General features: G+C 37.5%; 1 protein-coding gene across 1 annotated transcript in view; it reads left to right on the top strand.

The window, feature by feature from the left end:
- The window catches only part of LOC128740138 (inactivation-no-after-potential D protein), a 348822-nt gene that overhangs the window by 223343 nt on the left and 102708 nt on the right, over positions 1-22771 (top strand). The window contains exons 9-11 of the mRNA XM_053835653.1: positions 1204-1305; positions 1353-1725; positions 21186-21337. Of these exons, the coding sequence (XP_053691628.1) occupies positions 1204-1305; positions 1353-1725; positions 21186-21337 (627 nt within the window). The remainder of the gene's footprint in view (positions 1-1203; positions 1306-1352; positions 1726-21185; positions 21338-22771) is intronic.

Genomic DNA, 22771 nt, shown 5'->3' with positions numbered 1-22771 from the left:
GTACCCGGGTATCCATGATTTGCTATGTTCATAACTTTGGCTATCTTGAATCGATTTGGGTGAAACCAGTGGCATTCGATTCGTACATTTATCTAGTTTTGAAATGATAAAGCATTTGGCCTGACATGTAGTTCCCGGGAATCGGTAATTCCGGAGCAACGTCCGGTAAAACGTGGGAAGCCGCTTGTTTTGAAAGAATATCAGCTTTCAGCAAAGCTATTAGCTTTGAGCTTGACATTGTGGACCCTTTTTTCATCTTATTATATGAATTGGTGACTTTAGAACGCATTGGCCATTCCAGAATTGGGTTCCTGTAGATGTAGATGGCCAGTTGGGTCCCTAATCCATTATTAGAATTATTTTAGCGGATCTTTTAGATGTTTTGAACTGATATGGCCAGTTTAGTACTGATTATTAATTTCGGAACTGGTTCCAAATGTATAACGGATGGTTCTACGTTTTGAACTGTTCTGATAATGCTAAGCATTATCTTGAATCCTGCGGTATCATCTGTGACCCCGTGGAAACCATTTTCGAAATAACCAATCAAAATACATCGAAATGTAAAAAATATCACCTACCGAACTAATTCCAAGAACTTTAATATCCATATTGCTAGGTTTTATTTCCAATCCTAGACTGGCCACCCATGACCCCACAGGAACCTACTCCGGAATGGCAACCCTGATTCATCTCATTATATGAAATAGTTCATTGTATGAATTTTTAGAGTTTTTATATCTGCATGACTGATTTTCCTGCAATACAATCAGTTCTCTACCTCACAGCGGACACACTGTCGGAATTCCGGATTTTCGGGCCCCGTATGTCCTTTAATGGCCAAATGGCCAAATAATTCAAAACTAGATAAATTAACGAATCAAATGACACCTACTCATCAAAATCGGTTTAAAATTGTTGATGTTATAACAATATCAATTTTGGGTACCCAGGTACCCTTGTCGCCCTGCTAAAGGTGTTTTTTTTGTCGCACACATAACGGTTAAATATGATTTGCAATGGCCTAACTGTCAAACTTGCATAGCATTTTAATTTGTTCTAGCTAATAAAAACGAACTGGGCGTCCATATGATACCAATTTCCCCTCACAACTTTTATTTTCATTTTCACAAAGCACTTTAAACAAAGACGTAGTCCTTTTTCGAAGTAATATATCTGCTCTATTATTTCCATTCATTTCAGGGCCCTGCGGGCTTAGGTATAATGATTATTGAAGGAAAACATGCCGAAGCTGGACAAGGCATCTTTGTATCAGATATACAAGAAGGATCGATGGCAGACAAGGTAAGAAATATTTAAAGTTTAAAGCTGCACAATAATATATACTTTAGGCAGGGCTGAATATAGGAGAGATGATATTGGCCGTAAATCGAGATTCATTACTTGGATGCAGTTATGAAACTGCGGCATCACTGCTTAAAAAAGCTGAGGGAGTAGTTGCATTAAAGATATGCAATCCAAACAAATCGAAAGATTCAAATGAATCCAAAAACAAACTGGATGAAAATTCTTCAAAGACAGACAAAAACACAGTAAAAGATGTTTGCGCAACACCGAAACCTCAAGCTTCACCTGCTAAAGAAATTGTCGATCCATCAAAAGCTGAAATAGTAGTAAACGAAAATACAACTATTGAAATTAATACTGATAAAAATTCGCTAGGTATAACAACAGCAGGAGGATGTGATACAAATACTACGGCAAGTATTTTCAGATCGTAATTTTTGAGTTCTTCTATAACAATAATTTGTTTTCTAAAGCATCTAAAACTTAATCCATAACTATGATCCAATAATACTCAATTACAATACAACAACATGATAAAAAAGAGCATACAATGTTACTTATAACCCAACAATTTCCACGACAGAAGTAATTAAAAAAGAGCACTTAACAAAATCAAATTTTTAAAGTACACATAAATAATAACATCAATGAATGGGTGGGTCCAACAGGGTACTTGTTTGAAACAGTGTGCTTAGGGAGAGTGAAGTGATCAACTTCCCAAGGTTAATCTTGGCCCGGCTAACAACACATTGTGGATGATGAGCGGGCCCTTCTCCCCACCTATTGGGGTCATTCTGCATTGGGAGGGCTTACTTAACGATTGACTCATGCGATCTAGTTTCTGGAAGGAGATTCTTAAACACCCCTGGTACATGCAAGCGATGTTGCTTGCCGACCGATTCCCTTTTGGCCCTTCATACAGGACCTGGTGAACGTGACCAACGGTTATGTTCGTACAATTCCCCTTGTCAGATAAACCCATTGCTATGAACGGCTGTTCTGCTACGATAGGTGGTAGTCCCCATACATACATACATACATACATACAACAATAATTTGTTTTTTGGGAAATTATCAGTCATTAACTTTTCGTCGGAGAGCCCAATTTCGAAAGCAGTTTTTGGGCCCAAAAGCGGAGTTCTATTTATAGAAATGTAGGTATTCACTGCATTCTTCTTGCCAATCTGGACACAGCAAATATATTTCCATGAACAGAATTTTTGTTCCAAACAAAAAAAAACTGCTGTTGAAATTAGCAGAATCGATGACAACTAATTTCATCTTAAGCGGTTATATACAGTTAGAATTTTCGAAAAATCGATTTTCTGTTTATTTCATGATCGTAGTGTACATATATTTAAGTATGCACACAGAAAATTTCATGCCAATCCGGTAAAAATTAACGAAGTTATACGCATATTTGTAACGACGTGTCAGAGCGATTGAAGAAGGAACGCGAAACTTTAAGCGCGTGTTTCTCGAAACCGTGTTTCCAAAGTCGGTGAGCAAGATTTCTCGAAAACGGCTGAACCGAATCACTTCAAATTTTGACATAGGTTTTCTAAAGATATATTCTAACAGATTAATCGAAGGTTTTACCTCACCGATTAATATTTCTTGTTTTATGGACAATTTAAGAGCAAAATTTATGCCAAAAATCGATTTTTTATGTTTGACAAGCCGCCATTTTGTCAAACATTATTATACTGTTAAATCCCTCGATCGATCTATAGATAATCGCCCCTATTCTGTATTTCGAACGAATCTTTATTTCTTTCGACTTGTTTCGAACGAGATGTTTTGCCCATTTGATTTTGCTGGCGGAAATTTCGTTCGAAACAACTTTCGTTCGAAATACCAACTCGTTCGAAATATAGAATAGCGGTGCATATATTTTATCACCGATTCCTTTTTGGTTTTTCGATTTTCGATGATTCAGTCCAAAGATATCGTGCTCACCGCAAGACGCCTTATTTTAGAAGAGTTCCGGGAGATTACCTATAGCAGTTATTTAAATTATTTCTTTCAAAAACAAAATATGTTAAAATACAGCCAAAAACTACTGTAACATGTATACAAATTTTCATCTTAATCAGTTAAAGGGTTTTCTCTAGAAAAATTCTAGAAAAATACACTTTTTTAAGCGCCCTGACTGTACATAACCCCTCAAGCATTGCATGATTTTTGAACCGTTTTATGGCACGAGATACCGTAGAATTTGGGATTACCAACTTTTTACCGATGCACAGAGGGGCCAGGCCGGACAAAAATGCCAAAACCGATTTTCGATTTTTATTGTTTTCATATTTTTTCTTAAATATCATTGAATATATATATGCCAAATTTTTAAGTAAATCGAGTAAAAACTAAAGCTTGTAGAATTTTTTGAAGATACCAAAGTCAGTGAAATTTGTTGAAATTCGTAATGCGAAAACTTTACACCCTGTGATATTTAATTCGTTTTAGTTAGTTTAAAATATTGAACACCAGTCCATGCAAAAATGTGTTTTGATAGGAAGTTTTCTTGGAAATCCAATGGAATTTTTAGATTTTACAAAATATCATTGTTATAAAAGTTACAATATGAAATACACATTATTATTTGATTTTTAAACAGTGTTTCGGTCTGTAGGACGCCATCTACTTAGGAGTGCATACTAGTGCATCGACCGCTCATGTTTCATTTTACAGGAAATTTTGTCTCGTTTTCAAAAATCACAGTGGCATCTTGCGCCGTTCTGCGCCAAGGTCTCAAATTTGATGCATTCTGAACAGGGTTGGCACGATCACTTTGACTCAATTCATATTCATTTGACAGTACCATCCCAATTAGGCAAAATTTGAAGAAGTTGTGTATGTAGCATTTGTAGAGCTAGTTATTATCTACAATTTTACTGAATAAAGCAGGGTTGTATCTTTTGTATTCACTGTGCTACAATGCTGCTGCCCCGTTGGTAGTCAAGTGAACGCTCATTTGGTTACCAACGGGGTAGCAACCATATGGTACCTTAAATACAAAAGATACAGCCTAGCGTTCTTCAGCAAATTTGAAGATAATAGCTAGCTCTACAAATGCCACATACATAACTTTTTTAGATTCTGCTTGATTGAGACGGTACTGTCAAATAAATGTATGAATGTGAATTGAATCAAAATGATTGTGCCATGCTTGATTCTTTATTATTTCTTTATCATCTTAAATATCTGAAATCGAACGAAATCTTCATATGTCGCTTCCATATTAGGTCATTAATTTTGTTATCCATCAATATCTTTCAAATTGCTTCAAAATTTCAAGGATAGCAAGAAACACTATAGCCAAAAAAACAGTTTTAATCTATTTCAAAACATACGTGAATATTTAAACACAATTATGTATTGAAAACATGAGCTTGCCCAATTTATTTTAATTTTAGTAGTTCAGTTTGCTGCAAAACACTTAGAATACTTAAAAGTATTTGCAGAAAAATAAAGTATATGATTTACAGTATTATTTTTTTAATCCACCATAGACGTTCATATAATAATTTTAGAACATTTTAGATGCAAAAATTAGATTCAGCGACCAAAATTACCCTTAGGTGGCATTTTCAGCATCTTTGGACAACTTTTTTATGGGAGAGGTTACACTGTGCGATGGCACGATGTGATTGTAGAATCTATACCTATAAAGAAGGATTTCTGTCTGTCTGTCTGTCTGTCTGTCTGTCTGTCTGTCTGTCTGTCTGTCTGTCTGTCTGTCTGTCTGTCTGTCTGTCTGTCTGTCTGTCTGTCTGTCTGTCTGTCTGTCTGTCTGTCTGTCTGTCTGTCTGTCTGTCTGTCTGTCTGTCTGTCTGTCTGTCTGTCTGTCTGTCTGTCTGTCTGTCTGTCTGTCTGTCTGTCTGTCTGTCTGTCTGTCTGTCTGTCTGTCTGTCTGTCTGTCTGTCTGTCTGTCTGTCTGTCTGTCTGTCTGTCTGTCTGTCTGTCTGTCTGTCTGTCTGTCTGTCTGTCTGTCTGTCTGTCTGTCTGTCTGTCTGTCTGTCTGTCTGTCTGTCTGTCTGTCTGTCTGTCTGTCTGTCTGTCTGTCTGTCTGTCTGTCTGTCTGTCTGTCTGTCTGTCTGTCTGTCTGTCTGTCTGTCTGTCTGTCTGTCTGTCTGTCTGTCTGTCTGTCTGTCTGTCTGTCTGTCTGTCTGTCTGTCTGTCTGTCTGTCTGTCTGTCTGTCTGTCTGTCTGTCTGTCTGTCTGTCTGTCTGTCTGTCTGTCTGTCTGTCTGTCTGTCTGTCTGTCTGTCTGTCTGTCTGTCTGTCTGTCTGTCTGTCTGTCTGTCTGTCTGTCTGTCTGTCTGTCTGTCTGTCTGTCTGTCTGTCTGTCTGTCTGTCTGTCTGTCTGTCTGTCTGTCTGTCTGTCTGTCTGTCTGTCTGTCTGTCTGTCTGTCTGTCTGTCTGTCTGTCTGTCTGTCTGTCTGTCTGTCTGTCTGTCTGTCTGTCTGTCTGTCTGTCTGTCTGTCTGTCTGTCTGTCTGTCTGTCTGTCTGTCTGTCTGTCTGTCTGTCTGTCTGTCTGTCTGTCTGTCTGTCTGTCTGTCTGTCTGTCTGTCTGTCTGTCTGTCTGTCTGTCTGTCTGTCTGTCTGTCTGTCTGTCTGTCTGTCTGTCTGTCTGTCTGTCTGTCTGTCTGTCTGTCTGTCTGTCTGTCTGTCTGTCTGTCTGTCTGTCTGTCTGTCTGTCTGTCTGTCTGTCTGTCTGTCTGTCTGTCTGTCTGTCTGTCTGTCTGTCTGTCTGTCTGTCTGTCTGTCTGTCTGTCTGTCTGTCTGTCTGTCTGTCTGTCTGTCTGTCTGTCTGTCTGTCTGTCTGTCTGTCTGTCTGTCTGTCTGTCTGTCTGTCTGTCTGTCTGTCTGTCTGTCTGTCTGTCTGTCTGTCTGTCTGTCTGTCTGTCTGTCTGTCTGTCTGTCTGTCTGTCTGTCTGTCTGTCTGTCTGTCTGTCTGTCTGTCTGTCTGTCTGTCTGTCTGTCTGTCTGTCTGTCTGTCTGTCTGTCTGTCTGTCTGTCTGTCTGTCTGTCTGTCTGTCTGTCTGTCTGTCTGTCTGTCTGTCTGTCTGTCTGTCTGTCTGTCTGTCTGTCTGTCTGTCTGTCTGTCTGTCTGTCTGTCTGTCTGTCTGTCTGTCTGTCTGTCTGTCTGTCTGTCTGTCTGTCTGTCTGTCTGTCTGTCTGTCTGTCTGTCTGTCTGTCTGTCTGTCTGTCTGTCTGTCTGTCTGTCTGTCTGTCTGTCTGTCTGTCTGTCTGTCTGTCTGTCTGTCTGTCTGTCTGTCTGTCTGTCTGTCTGTCTGTCTGTCTGTCTGTCTGTCTGTCTGTCTGTCTGTCTGTCTGTCTGTCTGTCTGTCTGTCTGTCTGTCTGTCTGTCTGTCTGTCTGTCTGTCTGTCTGTCTGTCTGTCTGTCTGTCTGTCTGTCTGTCTGTCTGTCTGTCTGTCTGTCTGTCTGTCTGTCTGTCTGTCTGTCTGTCTGTCTGTCTGTCTGTCTGTCTGTCTGTCTGTCTGTCTGTCTGTCTGTCTGTCTGTCTGTCTGTCTGTCTGTCTGTCTGTCTGTCTGTCTGTCTGTCTGTCTGTCTGTCTGTCTGTCTGTCTGTCTGTCTGTCTGTCTGTCTGTCTGTCTGTCTGTCTGTCTGTCTGTCTGTCTGTCTGTCTGTCTGTCTGTCTGTCTGTCTGTCTGTCTGTCTGTCTGTCTGTCTGTCTGTCTGTCTGTCTGTCTGTCTGTCTGTCTGTCTGTCTGTCTGTCTGTCTGTCTGTCTGTCTGTCTGTCTGTCTGTCTGTCTGTCTGTCTGTCTGTCTGTCTGTCTGTCTGTCTGTCTGTCTGTCTGTCTGTCTGTCTGTCTGTCTGTCTGTCTGTCTGTCTGTCTGTCTGTCTGTCTGTCTGTCTGTCTGTCTGTCTGTCTGTCTGTCTGTCTGTCTGTCTGTCTGTCTGTCTGTCTGTCTGTCTGTCTGTCTGTCTGTCTGTCTGTCTGTCTGTCTGTCTGTCTGTCTGTCTGTCTGTCTGTCTGTCTGTCTGTCTGTCTGTCTGTCTGTCTGTCTGTCTGTCTGTCTGTCTGTCTGTCTGTCTGTCTGTCTGTCTGTCTGTCTGTCTGTCTGTCTGTCTGTCTGTCTGTCTGTCTGTCTGTCTGTCTGTCTGTCTGTCTGTCTGTCTGTCTGTCTGTCTGTCTGTCTGTCTGTCTGTCTGTCTGTCTGTCTGTCTGTCTGTCTGTCTGTCTGTCTGTCTGTCTGTCTGTCTGTCTGTCTGTCTGTCTGTCTGTCTGTCTGTCTGTCTGTCTGTCTGTCTGTCTGTCTGTCTGTCTGTCTGTCTGTCTGTCTGTCTGTCTGTCTGTCTGTCTGTCTGTCTGTCTGTCTGTCTGTCTGTCTGTCTGTCTGTCTGTCTGTCTGTCTGTCTGTCTGTCTGTCTGTCTGTCTGTCTGTCTGTCTGTCTGTCTGTCTGTCTGTCTGTCTGTCTGTCTGTCTGTCTGTCTGTCTGTCTGTCTGTCTGTCTGTCTGTCTGTCTGTCTGTCTGTCTGTCTGTCTGTCTGTCTGTCTGTCTGTCTGTCTGTCTGTCTGTCTGTCTGTCTGTCTGTCTGTCTGTCTGTCTGTCTGTCTGTCTGTCTGTCTGTCTGTCTGTCTGTCTGTCTGTCTGTCTGTCTGTCTGTCTGTCTGTCTGTCTGTCTGTCTGTCTGTCTGTCTGTCTGTCTGTCTGTCTGTCTGTCTGTCTGTCTGTCTGTCTGTCTGTCTGTCTGTCTGTCTGTCTGTCTGTCTGTCTGTCTGTCTGTCTGTCTGTCTGTCTGTCTGTCTGTCTGTCTGTCTGTCTGTCTGTCTGTCTGTCTGTCTGTCTGTCTGTCTGTCTGTCTGTCTGTCTGTCTGTCTGTCTGTCTGTCTGTCTGTCTGTCTGTCTGTCTGTCTGTCTGTCTGTCTGTCTGTCTGTCTGTCTGTCTGTCTGTCTGTCTGTCTGTCTGTCTGTCTGTCTGTCTGTCTGTCTGTCTGTCTGTCTGTCTGTCTGTCTGTCTGTCTGTCTGTCTGTCTGTCTGTCTGTCTGTCTGTCTGTCTGTCTGTCTGTCTGTCTGTCTGTCTGTCTGTCTGTCTGTCTGTCTGTCTGTCTGTCTGTCTGTCTGTCTGTCTGTCTGTCTGTCTGTCTGTCTGTCTGTCTGTCTGTCTGTCCGTATGTTCCTTATAGAATCGAAAACTACTGAACCAATCGGCATGAAAATATGCATGTAGAGGTTTTTTGGGGCCAGGAAAGGTTTTAGTGATGGTTAGAAACCCCTCCCCCCACTAAGAGGGGGGGCTCCCATACTAATGAAACACAAATTTCTGCATAACTCGACAACTAATCAAGCAAATAGAACAAAATTTAGCATGTGGGTGTTTTCGGTGACAAGAATTTATTCTATGGTAAATTGAGACCCCTCCCCTCTTTAAAAGGGGAATTATAACTCCTCTCCTTTTTAAAAGGGGGGGCTTCCATACAAATTTCCTCATAACTCGAGAATTAATCAAGCAAATGGAACCAAATTTGGCATGTGAAGGTTTTCGAGGGCAAGAATATTTTCTATAGTAAATTAGGACCCCTCCCCACTTTAAGAGGGGGGGCTCCTGTACCATAGAAACACAATTTTCCTCATAACTCGAGAAGTAATTAAGCAAATGGAACCAAATTTGGCATGTGGGTGTTTTTGGAGACAAAAATTTTTTCTATGATGAATTAGGATCCCTCCCCGTTTTAGGAGGGGGGGATTCCTATACAAATGAAATACAAATTTCCTCATAACTGAAGAACTAATCAAGCAAATGGAACAAAATTTGGCATGTGAAAGTTTTCGAGGGCAAAAATATTTTCTATGGTGAAAAAGGACCCCTCCCCACTTTAAGAGGGGGGGCTCCTATACAAACGAAATGCAAATTTCCTCATAACTCGAGAACTAATCAAGCAAATGGAACAAAATTTAGCACGTGGGTGTTTTTGGAGACAAAATTTTTTCCTATGATGAATTGGGACCCCTCCCCACTTTAGGAAGGGGGGCTCCTATACAAATGAAATGCAAATTTCCTCATAACTCGAGAATTATTCAAGCAAATGGAACCAAATTTGGCATGTGAAAGTTTTCGAGGGCAAGAATATTTTCTATGGTGAATTAGGACTCTTCCCAACTTTAAGAGGGGGGGGGGGCTCCTATACAAACGAAATACAAATTTCCTCATAACTCGAGAACTAATCAAGCAAATAGAACCAAATTTGGAATGTGGAGGTTTCTGGAGCCAAAAATATTTTCTATGGTGAATTAGGACCCCTCCCAACTTTAAGAGGGGGTGCTTCTACACAAATGAAATACAAATTTCCTCATAATTCGAGAACTAATCAAGCAAATGGAACCATATTTGGCATGTGGGTGGTTTTGGAGGCAAGAATATTTTCTATGGTATATTTTCTATGGATTTCCCCACTTTAAGAGGGGGGCTCCTATACAAATGAAAAACAAATTTCCTCATAACTCGAGAACTAATCAAGCAATTGGAACCAAATTTGACATGTAAGTGGTTTTGGACGCAAGATTTTTTTCTATGGTGAATTGAGACCCCTCTCTTCTTTAGAAAGCGAGTTATGGCCCATCTCCCCTTTAAGAGGGTGGGCTTCCATACAAATGAAATGCAAATTTCCTCTTATGTCGAGAACTAATCAAGCAAATGGAACCAAATTTGGCATGTGGGAGTTTTAGATGGCAGGAATTTTTTCTATGGTGAATTACGACCCCTTCCCCTTTTAAGAGGGGAGCTCCCATACAAATGAAATTCAAATTTCCTTATAACTTGAGAACTAATCAAGCAAATGGAACCAAATTTGGCATGTGGGAGTTTTAGATGGCAGAAATTTTTTCTGTGGTGTACTGCAACCCCTTCCCCTTTTAAAAGGGGGGGCTCCCATACAAATGAAATACAAATTTCCTTATAATTTGAGTACTAATCAAGCCAATGGAACCAAATTTGGCATGTGGGAGTTTTAGATGGCAGAAATTTTTTCTGTGGTGTACTGCAACCCCTTCCCCTTTTAAAAGGGGGGGCTCCCATACAAATGAAATACAAATTTCCTTATAATTTGAGTACAAATCAAGCAAATGGAACCAAATTTGGCATGTGGGAGTTTTAGATGGCAGAAATTTTTCAATTGTGAATTACGACCCCTTCCCCTTTTAAGGGGTGGGGGCTCCCATACAAATGAAATACAAATTTCCTTATAATTTGAGTACTAATCAAGCCAATGGAACCAAATTTAGCATGTAAGAGATTTTTGAGTCTTGAATTTATTTTATGATAGTTAGAGACCTCTCACCCCTGTGGTAGGGGAATATGGACTCTCATACAAATAAAACAGAAATTTTTGCGTAACTCAAAAACTAATCGTACTCGAGAAATTCGAGACTCTTCCATAAAACATCAATCAATAACAAGACCACAAAAACTATCTATACACTCGAGTCTTTTTTTACACGGTTTGTTTTTTCGATTACTCAAGAACGGTGCAATTTAGGATAAAATACGGGATGAATGTCGGGCCTCTCCCAAACGTATTGAGAAATAAATGAATGGTCCCTAAATAGCCCCGTTCTCAATATTCGAAAAAACAAACCATGTAAAAAAGTACTTGAGTGTAGTAACACTAGATCATTCAGGACGAGACGGCCGCGAGTGTTGCCGGCGACCCGCCTTCGGAAGCGCCGCCCACTGTGGGGAGGCAACTCCACGCAGAAATCACTACTGTCTAGGTTTATTTATTTTCCTAGGTCTACCTGGGTTTCCTGGAACGAGCGACAGCGAGTAAGGAGAGGATCGCGAGATAGTACTTTCCACAAAAAAGGTTTCCGTGAAATGGTACATTCCGCTTAAGGTTTTTCGCAAAATTATATTCGGCGTAATGTTGTACAATCATGGCGAACATTACTATCCGCTTTCTGGCTATGCAATGAGGGGACAGGGGAGTTGTTTTCTACTTTACTGTGAGGAAAAATTGCAAATTTGTATATTAAACTACCTATTCCAGGTAACTAATAAGCCTTAACGTAAGCAGCAAATCAGCGCATCTGGCATTTTATACTGCACGTTATTGTATGTTAGCTTTTTGACTGCATAGGTATTGTAAATTGGCATCCAAAATTGTATTCAAATTCTTCGTGTCGGTAATTAGCTGTAAATTAGCATTATCAGCACTATAAGAAGGTTATCAGTAAAGTAGCTGTATATTTTGCCAAAATAGCATTTAAGTAGCATTTAAGGCGACTTAAATGCTTATTGGCCTATATTTGAATAGCATTGGTGATGCTTATTTGTTACCTGGGATGCTTTCATAGTTACGTAACTGCCAAAATGAATCATCTAAGGTTGAACTCCTCAGAAACTTGCAAAACTCGAGATTGTGACAAAGATCATCCGAGATTCGTGATTTATGTACAACACAGGTTAATTTGTGGCAATACGAAGTTTGTCGGGTCAGCTAGTATATATATATATATATATATATATATATATATATATATATATATATATATATATATATATATATATATATATATATATATATATATATATATATATATATATATATATATATATATATATCCATCGGTAAAAAGTTGGTAATCCCAAATTCTACGGTATCTCGTGCCATAAAACGGTTCAAAAATCATGCAATGCTTAAGGGGTTATGTACAGTCAGGGTGCTTAAAAAAGTGTATTTTTCTAGAATTTTTCTAGAGAAAACCTTTTAACTGATTAAGGTAAAAATTTGTATACATGTTACAGTAGTTTTTGGCTGTATTTTAACATATTTTGTTTTTGAAAGAAATAATTTAAATAACTGCTATTGGTAATCTCCCGGAACTCTTCTAAAATAAGGCGTCTTGCGGTGAGCACGATATCTTTGGACTGAATCATCGAAAATCGAAAAACCAAAAAGGAATCGGTGATAAAATATATTCACCGCTATTCTATATTTCGAACGAGTTGGTATTTCGAACGAAAGTTTTTTCGAACGAAATTTCCGCCAGCAAAATCAAATGGGCAAAACATCTCGTTCGAAACAAGTCGAAAGAAATAAAGATTCGTTCGAAATACAGAATAGGGGTGATTGATTATCTATAGATCGATCGAAGGATTTAACAATATAATAATGTTTGACAAAATGGCGGCTTGTCAAACATAAAAAATCGATTTTTGGCATAAATTTTGCTCTTAAATTGTCCATAAAACAAGAAATATTAATCGGGGAGGTAAAACCTTCGATCAATCTGTAGAATATATCTTTAGAAAACCTGTGTCAAAATTTGAAGTGATTCGGTTCAGCCGTTTTCGAGAAATCTTGCTCACCTACTTTGAAAACACGGTTTCGAGAAACACACGCTCAAAGTTTCGCGTTCCTTCTTCAATTGCAATCGCAAAATGTAAACAAACACAGATCAGAGTGACGCTATACCGTCACCACACAATTGTCAAATCTCAAACAGTCAGTACAATCAAAGTGAACAACAGCAAAAACAGATGGCACACAAACCGTTGCTAGAGATACTAACAGACGTTAACCGCAAAAGCTCGTTTTACCGGACTGCTAAAAACAGAAAATAGTGACACAATTAAAACAAATCAATCTGGGTAAAGCAAATGCTATTAATTTGTTTAATTTTTAATAGGATTTAATAATATTTGGGGGTTTCTCAATGGCTTTCCCAGCTGAAACACAAATACTGTGCAAAGAAGAGTCAAAACGTTGTAACGTCACGGCGGAATGTGTCACATGAAGAATCGAATTACTACATGCATGGATACATGCTACTATTGGCCTTGCCAGCGTTGCTGATATTGTTCAGGGTTTTGCGTGAGAAAAAAAGAAAAAGAAATATTTTTGCTTTTGTCAACACTCACGCGTTGACAGTTCGGCGCGAAATTTCCTGTAAGTGCGAGCAGCCTATGAAATCTCTTTCAACGGTGGCAAGGCCAATCGCTACAAAGAGACTTGCGTAGTGCTGCGTCACCTATGCGGAGTCGTGTCTTGTACACTCGCTCCACAATTATGGATCACTTTTGTGTTTCAAGTTAAATAATTCAATTAAAAAAAACTGTTTGCAGATATGAAGCATTTTTGCAATAAAATATACCATATTAACTATCTTTTAATACATAAAACATCCTTTATATCCCAACATTGTTGCTTTTGACGTAGGACTACGTCTTTGTTTACTATCTGGGACTGGGTAACACTTTGTGTAAACGAAAATAGAAGTGTAACGTTGGAATGAAAGATTTCAAATGCTAATAACTACTAAACTACTAAACGAAACTGAATAATTTATATGTCGTTGGAAAGATAAAATGATCAGCAATTTTATGGAGTGGCGAGAGAGTAATTTTATAGGCGGCGTAAGAGGAAGGGCTCTTATATGAATGAAACACAAATTTCCTCAAAACTCGAGAACTAATCAAGCAAATGGAACCAAATTGGGCATGTGGGGGTTTCAGAAGGCAAGAATTTTTTCTATGGTGAATTGAGACCCCTCCCCTCTTTAGGGGGGGGGGGGGCTACCATTCAAACAATATACAAATTTCCTCATAATTCGAGAACTATTCAATCAAAAGGAACCAAATTTTGATAAAAAGGACTTATTGCAATGACCGAAATAGATGAATCGAAACTTTGAGCAATAAAAACATTTAACTTTATTCAAACACTTGTGCTCATTACGAAGTTACAAAAACGAATGATGTAATAATATGAAACTGGCGCATTGCTACGCTTTCTCTCCGCAGCACTGCTGCCAAGGTGTTATAATCGTAAAGGTGGAAACATTAGTTGTCTCCACAACAAATTTGGCATGTGGGGGTTTTAAAAGGTGGGATGTATTTCTATGGTGTATTGAGACCCGTTCTCCTTCTAAGAGCGAGGGTTCCTATGCAAATGAAACACAAATTTCCTCATAACTCAAAAACTAATCAAGCAAATGGATCCAAATTTGGCATGTGGGGGTTTATGGAGGCATGAATTTATTTTATGATGGTTTGAGACCCCTCACCACTGTGGTAGGAGCATTAGGACTCTCATACAAATAAAACAGATATTTTTGTGTATGTGTCATATTTTCTGCTATGTAACAAGCGGTAAGCTGTGAAAGTAAACTAGTAAAACCTTTTCGGAGCAAAAGACAGTGAATCGACGGCGTTAACTTACGTGCCTGTTGCCATTCATGTCAAAAGAGAAGGACATTCGAATGGCACGTCATATTTGCGATGAACGTGCTTTGGATTTAATGTTATTTGTAACCAATGGCCCTTTCAAAGGCCACAAGCGAGTTAAAGTAAGATTATTGAAACATGTTGAGAAACGCATAATCATATTTAATACAATAATCTGGAGGCTGGTCATTCATTACTATTTGAACCTTTATGATGCACACAAGTGATTTAAAAAAAATCTATGTCTCAATGGTTGCAGGCGTTGTACTTATGAACCTCCGTCCACGTATTTTCAATGCCACCATTGCATTCAATGAAGAATTGAATCCGAATATTTCGCTCTCGTTCAAACATTCACGTAAATAATGGCACTCACAGAATCTTATAAACATACAAATGCCAGAAATGAAGTTTATGTTAGTCTTTGGTCTAATGATCTGATATAGTCCTACGTCACCCATTTGTACAACCCTTAGGGCGGTATACCTTGTAGTTTATTAATGAGCGGACAAAGTTGTTATCGAGACTCTAACAAAATGACTGTCGTTTTTCTCAATCAGCATAAGTAGTAGGGCAAGGTGGTGCAGAATGCACCGCTTAAGCAAAACATCATTTTCCAGAGCAACGGCGTGTTTGTTCCACGTTTTTCAACTTCTAGAAGACTTTGGGATCTTTTTTACACTTACTCCTGGTGAAATTTCCTAACAAAAACCAGTATTTTTTGTTATTTTTGACGATTTTTGGCAAGAGTCAAAATCATTATGTGAGGCAGAACGCCAAAGCCCGTGGACAAAACGCACCTAGTTTGCCCAGCTAGGCGTTAAACGCAACCAAAAAATTTATCATTCAATCACGTGTTAAATAAACTCCTAAAACTAGGCTGCCGAAATGGCGAAAGCGTTCGTTATAGCTTGTTTGCTGGGACATAATGGGTTCATATCTCAACATAATTGGCAATAAAATTTAATCATCTAATTTTCTCCAACTGATGTGTGATGAAATATTGTAAGTTAAACAATGTACAATTAGGTTTAAGGCAAATTCTAAATCCTATACAATACATAATATTGCTACATTTTTAATAAATAATCCGAAACAAAAGATGTACTGCAAATTAAAAATATTTTATAACTGTTCGATCCCGCTGTGATGCATTCTGCCCCTGTTTTGTATTTTGAAGTTTTTTGCAATATATGTGAAAAACATGCCTAGTTAATGCCGTTTTTGTGATGAATCATCGAGTATGACAGTATATCAATTAGATAGACTGTATTCATTATGAAATTTGCATACCGACTAGTGGTAAAAGCTTAAGAGAAAACCGTGATTTCTTACATGTGGAATGAGATCGCGGATAATCGCTTGTTTTTATTGGATGTGGCTATGTTTGCTGCTTTTACATGCTACATAATTATGAATTAGCGTGTTTTACACCAAAATAAAATGCGCATTCATAATTTTACCAAATAGTTTCCGCGTTTTTAAGCAATTAATAGCATGGGCCATTCTACCCCCACGGTGCGTTCTGGACAGTCTTCCCCTACGTTCCTCATTCATAAGATATCTATGAGTCATAACCACCAATTTTCGAACAAAAAATGACTCGTACATTGTGTAGAGTTCTTTACGATTCATCGAAATGTTGGTGGTTGCCAATGATTTTTTTGTAAAAATAGGTAATTTTCAAAGTGATCCATAATAGGGACCAAAACAAGATAATTTTTCACAATTATGAATCAGTCCAATGTGATTTTTACGAAATCAAAAAGTTTATCACCTATTACAAACATTTTTTAAGCAGAAAGCTGTGCAGAGCTAAATACTGTTTCTGAAGTACCGAAGACAGCAAAGCTACGTATAGCAGTAAAATGTCATGATGGTTCATATGCAACGGCTCTTCGCAAAAGTTAAGTGCATATTAGTTGTCATGCAACAATTTTTAGAGAGTTTGAATTTACTGGTACTTCGAGCGTTCGATCACATACGTGCGATTTTCTTCTGTTTTTTTTTTGTCATTTTTTCGGTTTATTGTCGCCCTTCCACAGTTTTATACAGAGTCGCATCATAGCAGCGATTAAATTAAACTCTTGCACCGGACACGTTACTTCAAGATTCTTCAATCGATTAACTGTTCCGGGTGTCCACTGTACCTACATCGTTAATAACAATTTGGAAAAACTACAAGGTATACAGCCATAAGGGTTGTACGAAAGGGTGACATAGGTCTACATCAGATCATTAGAGCAAAGACTAAATATGAGTCAATAAGGTTCATTTCTGGCAAATGTATGTTTATAAGAATCATTGTTTAAGTGAATGTTTAAAAGAGAAGAGCGAAATATTCAGATTCAATTCTTCATTTAATGCAATGGTGGCTTTGAAAATACGTGGAGGGGGGTTCATAAGTACAACGCCTGCGACCATTGAGACATAGAGATTTCTTCTGAGAAATTCTGAAAAAATCACCTGTTGTATCAAATATGATTATGCGTAGCCTCACATGTTTCAATAATCTTGCCTTAACTCGCTTGTGGCTTTTAAAAGGGCCATTGGTTACAAATAATATTAAAGGCAAAGCACGTTCATCGCAAATATGACGTGCCATTCGAATGTCCTTGTCTTTCGACACGAATGGCAATAGGCACGTTACTTAGCGGCATCAATTCACTGCTTCGAGAAGGTTCTACAAGATTACTTTCACAGCTTATTGCTTGTTATATAGCACAAAATATGGCATATACGTAAAAATTTCTGTTTAGTTTGTATAAGTCCTTATCCTTCTACCACAGGGGTGAGGGGTCTCAAACCATTATAAAATAAATTCATGCCTCCAAAAACCCCCACATGCCAAATTTGGTTCCATTTAGGCCGTTACAAATATTTTATAAAGTTTTTGTCCTTCCGGTGGTCGGCCAGTAAAGGGGGGAGGCGAAAAAAAACAAAGTGAATTTTTTAATCGAGCAAAAAAAAACTTGGGTTTAAGCATTTTTATTTAAAGTTTAAACGTAAAAACCGAATCTATTCTTGCTTATAATATATACGTTATTATATTCTACGCAAAAATCTACGAAAAAAAGATAAAAACGAAGGAAAATTTTTTTGGACGATTTTCGGAAATTCCATTGTTCGAATTTCTATTTTTGTTTCGTGCTAGAAGCGTTAAATCAACTTGTACACTCATTTTTCGAGTTTTCCAGACTGTAGAGCCCACAGACAATTGATTTTATAAAAAAAAATTGACTCATATTCTACAAATTATGTTTCTGCCCCCCGATTTTTCAAGCCAATTTCCAAGGGGGGGGGGGGTGACAAAAACTTTGAAAATGATTTGCAATGGCCTTACTTGATTAGTTCTAGAGTTATGAGAAAATTTGTATTTCATTTGAATAGGAACCCCCTTTCTTAAAAGGATAAGGGGTCTCAGTACACCATAGAAAAAAATCCTACCTTCTGAAACGCCTACCTGTCAAATTTGGTTCCATTTGCTTGATTAGTTCTCGAGTTCTGAGGAAATTTGTGTTTCATTTGTATAGGAGCCCCCCTCCCCTTTACGCGCTCCTTAATATCGGTCTCTTACTCACTCCATAAAATTGCTGGTCATTTTATCTATCAAACGACATATAAATTGTTCAGTTTCGTTCAGTAGTTTGGTAGTTATTAGCATTTGAAATCTTTCATTCAAACATTACACTTCTATTTTCGTTTTCACAAAGTGCTACCCAGTCCCAGTATAGTAAACAAAGACGTAGTCCTACGTCAAAAGAAAACTTCATCCTGGTTGGAACTTCATACTAGTGTTTTCGGAGTCACAGCCAATGTAGCTGGTGAGCCTATGATTCTTTTCCTAGGACAAAAAATTAGTCGTGAAATCACGGAAAGCGTTCCTAAAGGCTGGTCGGTAGATGTCTCCGAAGAGGGACAGCAGACATCTAAGGGCAGACCAAAAGCCACATAAGTTCTTTCATACGATTTGAAACATGTTATTTTTATGTTATTACATGATTTGAATAAAGTTCATTGAGTGAATTCGCTGCAACAAGCGTATTCACGGTGCTCCAAATAGCGTTATTATCAAAAAAAATTCTCCATAAAATCCGAGTATACCAGTCGATTTGTATTACTTTCCACCATCTTCAGTCAAAATTTTAAAAAAATCGTAGGCACAGTTTTGGAGAAACGGCTATTTAATGTCAAAAAGGCATAAATCTCGTAGAAAAAGACAAAATACATATACAATTGTGCTTATTTTATCACACAATGATTAGCAATAATTATACTGCTGTCATTATCATAAAAAGAACATAGTAGGCCTTGTTCTGCACTACACAAAAGTTAATGTAAGATTTATTTTTTTGAGATAGAGTAAGGTGGGGCAAAAGTCCGATTCAATGATTTATCAGTGCCGATTCCGCATAATTTGACAACATTGATTTGGACTTGACATACTTTGACAGCTTAAAGTCCATCGTATACATTTACTATTTACGAATAATAATTGCTGAGTTCAATTAGTGCGGTTTGGATGTTTTATTTCGCAATACAGGAAACGCAATATAAACATAGTTGAAGTAGCATTTCACATTACTCAAGCATCTCTTTTGAAAATGCGGTGAGAAAAATTTACAAAATATATTTCTATTTTACATAATTTAATCAAATTCTGCCAAGCACCAAATGGGACAAAAGTGCAATTCAATTGATGTATTAGCAAGTGCACTAATTTCATAAATTCAAAGTTCGAACTTTTGCCTCGCGGTCAACGCACTTTTTCCGTGCTAATTTGGCAAAAGTGCGATTCGGCACCTGATCAGAAAAATGATGAATTTTAATACTATTACTCCAGATGATTTATAGCTGAATGTGAAGATGTTGAGTTGTTACATCAATATTAAATATAGGTAGTTTACTGTTGTGCTTCATTTCATGAAAATTGAAGACAACTTCAAATGTCGCACTTATGCCCCACCTTACTCTAATGGATATTCATGAAGAAAATCGTAGGAAAGTTTTACGAAAAATAAAAATGCCCACTAGCGTGGCAAAAGTTCGTTTGAATCCAATTCATAATTACAACGCATTATTTACTTGTCCATGAATCGCACTTTTGCTCCGCCCGTGAATCGCATTTTTGCCCTACAAGACTTTTTAAGGGGTTTGCTCAAATTATGGAAATAGAAATATATTTTGAGAATTTCTCTCACCGCATTTTTAAAATAGGTGTTTGAGTGATGCGAAACGCTGCTGCAATGTTTCAACAAGCAATAGCCTCCATATCAACAGGAGCCGTATTTGCCATATAACGAAATATTACATCAAAACCGCTCCAAAGTAACATTTACACTTAATTCAGCAATTATGCTTTATAAACAACAAATGTTTACGATAAATTCAAGCTATCTCAGTATTCGACCATTCATACTAATGTTGTCAAATTACGTGCAATCTGTACTATTGAATCACACTTTTGCCCCTCTTTACTTTACACATATTCACAAATATGCAGTTAATTAAAGCAAAATTCATTAATATACGAGAACAAATTGGAAAACTCCTTTTAATACTACAATATTTTATGTCTAAAGCTTGCCACTCACTAAAGAAGGCTACAAGTCCTAGCCAAAACGGCTTGTAACCTTCTTTAGTGAGTGACAAGCGACTTTACATAATAATTTATTATTATTATACAAAACTCATTAAGTCATTCATATTTCCGTTATGTTGCATGCAGTATATCTCAAAAATATTAAAATACTTCTACCGATATTTGGTACTCTTGTGCGCACTAAACAAGCGTATTTGTATAGCTATTGCGTCAATTTTCTTCTGATTTTTGCTCTTTTCATTTTCAATGGGCATACCTCCAAAACCGTGCCTACGCTCTTTTTAAAATTTCATCCATATATAGTGGTAAGTGCTGCAAATCAGCTGGTGTACTCATATTTCATAGAGACTTTTTTTGATAATAACGGTCTGGGGAGCACCGTGTAAGCACAATTGTATATGTATTTTGTCTTTTTCTACGAGATTTATGCCTTTTTAACTTTAAATGGCCGTTTCTCCAAAACTGTGCCTACGATTTTTTTTAAATTTTGACTGAAGATGGTGGAAAGTAATACAAATCGACTGGTATACTCAGATTTTATGGAGAATTTTTTTTGATAATAACGCTATTTGGAGCACCGTGGTATTTTTATTTTGATCCATAATACGATGAAAATTATTTCATAATTGTGACCGCTCCCAAAAGTAATCCATTGATTGACGTTGGGATAATTTCCGTAGAAAACTTGCATTAAATGGGTTTAATGACTGAATCAACTGAAATATTACGAATTTCTGTAACTAAAAGCATTTATAAACTGGTTTTAAACAATAGTATACGCTAGAATTGATTGTTATAAACTCATACTTCTGCTTAAATGGTCTATAATTGTGGGGGAACTGTACACAACCCCTCTGATTTTTTTTAGAAATAACGTTGTGATTATGCAATGGAAATTTATAGTGTTATGTTTTGACCTGTAAGATAACAGTCATTTCTGGCAAGAAAACGGATTCCTGGTTTCTTTTTGTTGAACATATTCGTTTCGTCGTAACTAACATGTAACAAATGTCTTTAGATCCCAACGTTTTCTCGAAAAGTATAATAAATTATATTCCGTTATTACAGAATGGAGTTGTGATCATTGACATCATACCAAATTGTGCAGCACATAAAGATAAACGACTGCAGGTGTTCGATCAAATACTCGATTTAAATGGAACCAAAATTACCACCGATTTGACAGAACAAATAATACAAAAAATGATAAAACAACTAACTCAGAAGGTAAGTTTTTAAGAAATAAGTATTAATATAATTTCTAACTTAATATATTTTTGACGTAGGACTACGCTTTGATTTCTATATAAGGGTGCACTTCAGAAAAACGAAAAGGAAACATGTAACGAAAAGTGGTAATAGTTTGCACGCGTATTACTCAGTCATCCCTCAATAGTTTTAAGAAATATTGGTATCAATCGATTGGAAATTTTTCTAAGAATCCATTACAATACAATAGATTACATGTTTCTTTAAGAAACTTTCAAATTATTGAAAACTGTTAGCAGAGGTGGTCACCGCTAACCGAAATTTAAGCTTCGCTAACAGCTAAACCGCTAATTCAAAAGGTTAGCTTCGATAACCGCTAACCGCTAAATGAACCAAAAATTTAGCGGAAGCTAACGCTAACCGTCAAACGCTAAATTTGTTAGCAGCACAAATTTAGCAATACTTTTTAAAAAACGAATTTTGGAAAAAAGAAAATCTTCGTTGCAAAGGTATAAGAAAAAATATATAGTGGAAAAACATGAAATTATTTCGTGAAAAAATTGCATGCATTCACAAAAAAATGTTTTGAAGAACATTATCACATTTAAAATGGATGAAATGAAATTACGAGTATTTCCATGAGGCAGGACATAGTTTTTTTCTGTGGAAATTTTTTTAAAAAATTTTTCCAAACAATAATTTTTCTGGATTGCCAAAAAAAATTACTTACATTTTCATTTCAAAATTTTTGCTTTACCACACATTTGGTTCCTGAGATATGAATTGTCAGTGGTACAGGAATTCTCCAACTAAGGCGATGCGTGATGCTGTTCGCCCATCAGCTATCTATCGATCAACAAAACTGATTCTTGGTATATTATTAGAGCCCGGTATGAGCTTGTTAACTACCAAAAATCAAATAAATTGACTAACAGGAAACTAAGAAAATGCAGTGGGCATGTAATTTAGGGGACTGCTGTCTATGAATATCTAAGGAATTTGACCTTTTTGGTCATCACTCAGAAATAAAAAATAACATTATCGTGAAATTTTAATTCCTAACAAGCACACATTGGCCAGTTTGTGAAACAAGAATAAGAAACAAAAAAAATATTTTGGAAATTTAAGTTTGCTATGGTGTTTTTCGCTTTCACTGAAAATTTTGTGAAAAACTGTTTTCCGGATAATAATTTTTCTGGATTGTTGTGGAAACTTGGTTACATTTTCTTGCGTGGTGAATGACACACTGGTTAAAACCAAATGATTTCATTTTCATAATATTTCTGAAATGATGCTTCAAGATAAAATAGATTAAAATAATGTATGCGTTGTAAGTGAAGTAAATAAATCGGAAAGTTTCTCTTGAGGTTTTCTAAGAATATATCTTTTTTAATTAATATTGATTTATTTCATGAGTCCATCAACCGTGCTCGCTTACAAAAGTTTATTAAG

This window comes from Sabethes cyaneus, chromosome 3, assembly GCF_943734655.1.
Source record: "Sabethes cyaneus chromosome 3, idSabCyanKW18_F2, whole genome shotgun sequence".
Taxonomy (NCBI): Eukaryota; Metazoa; Arthropoda; class Insecta; order Diptera; family Culicidae; genus Sabethes; species Sabethes cyaneus.
The sequence above is the reverse complement of the archived record's forward strand: the minus strand, read 5'-3'. Positions and strand labels throughout refer to the sequence as shown.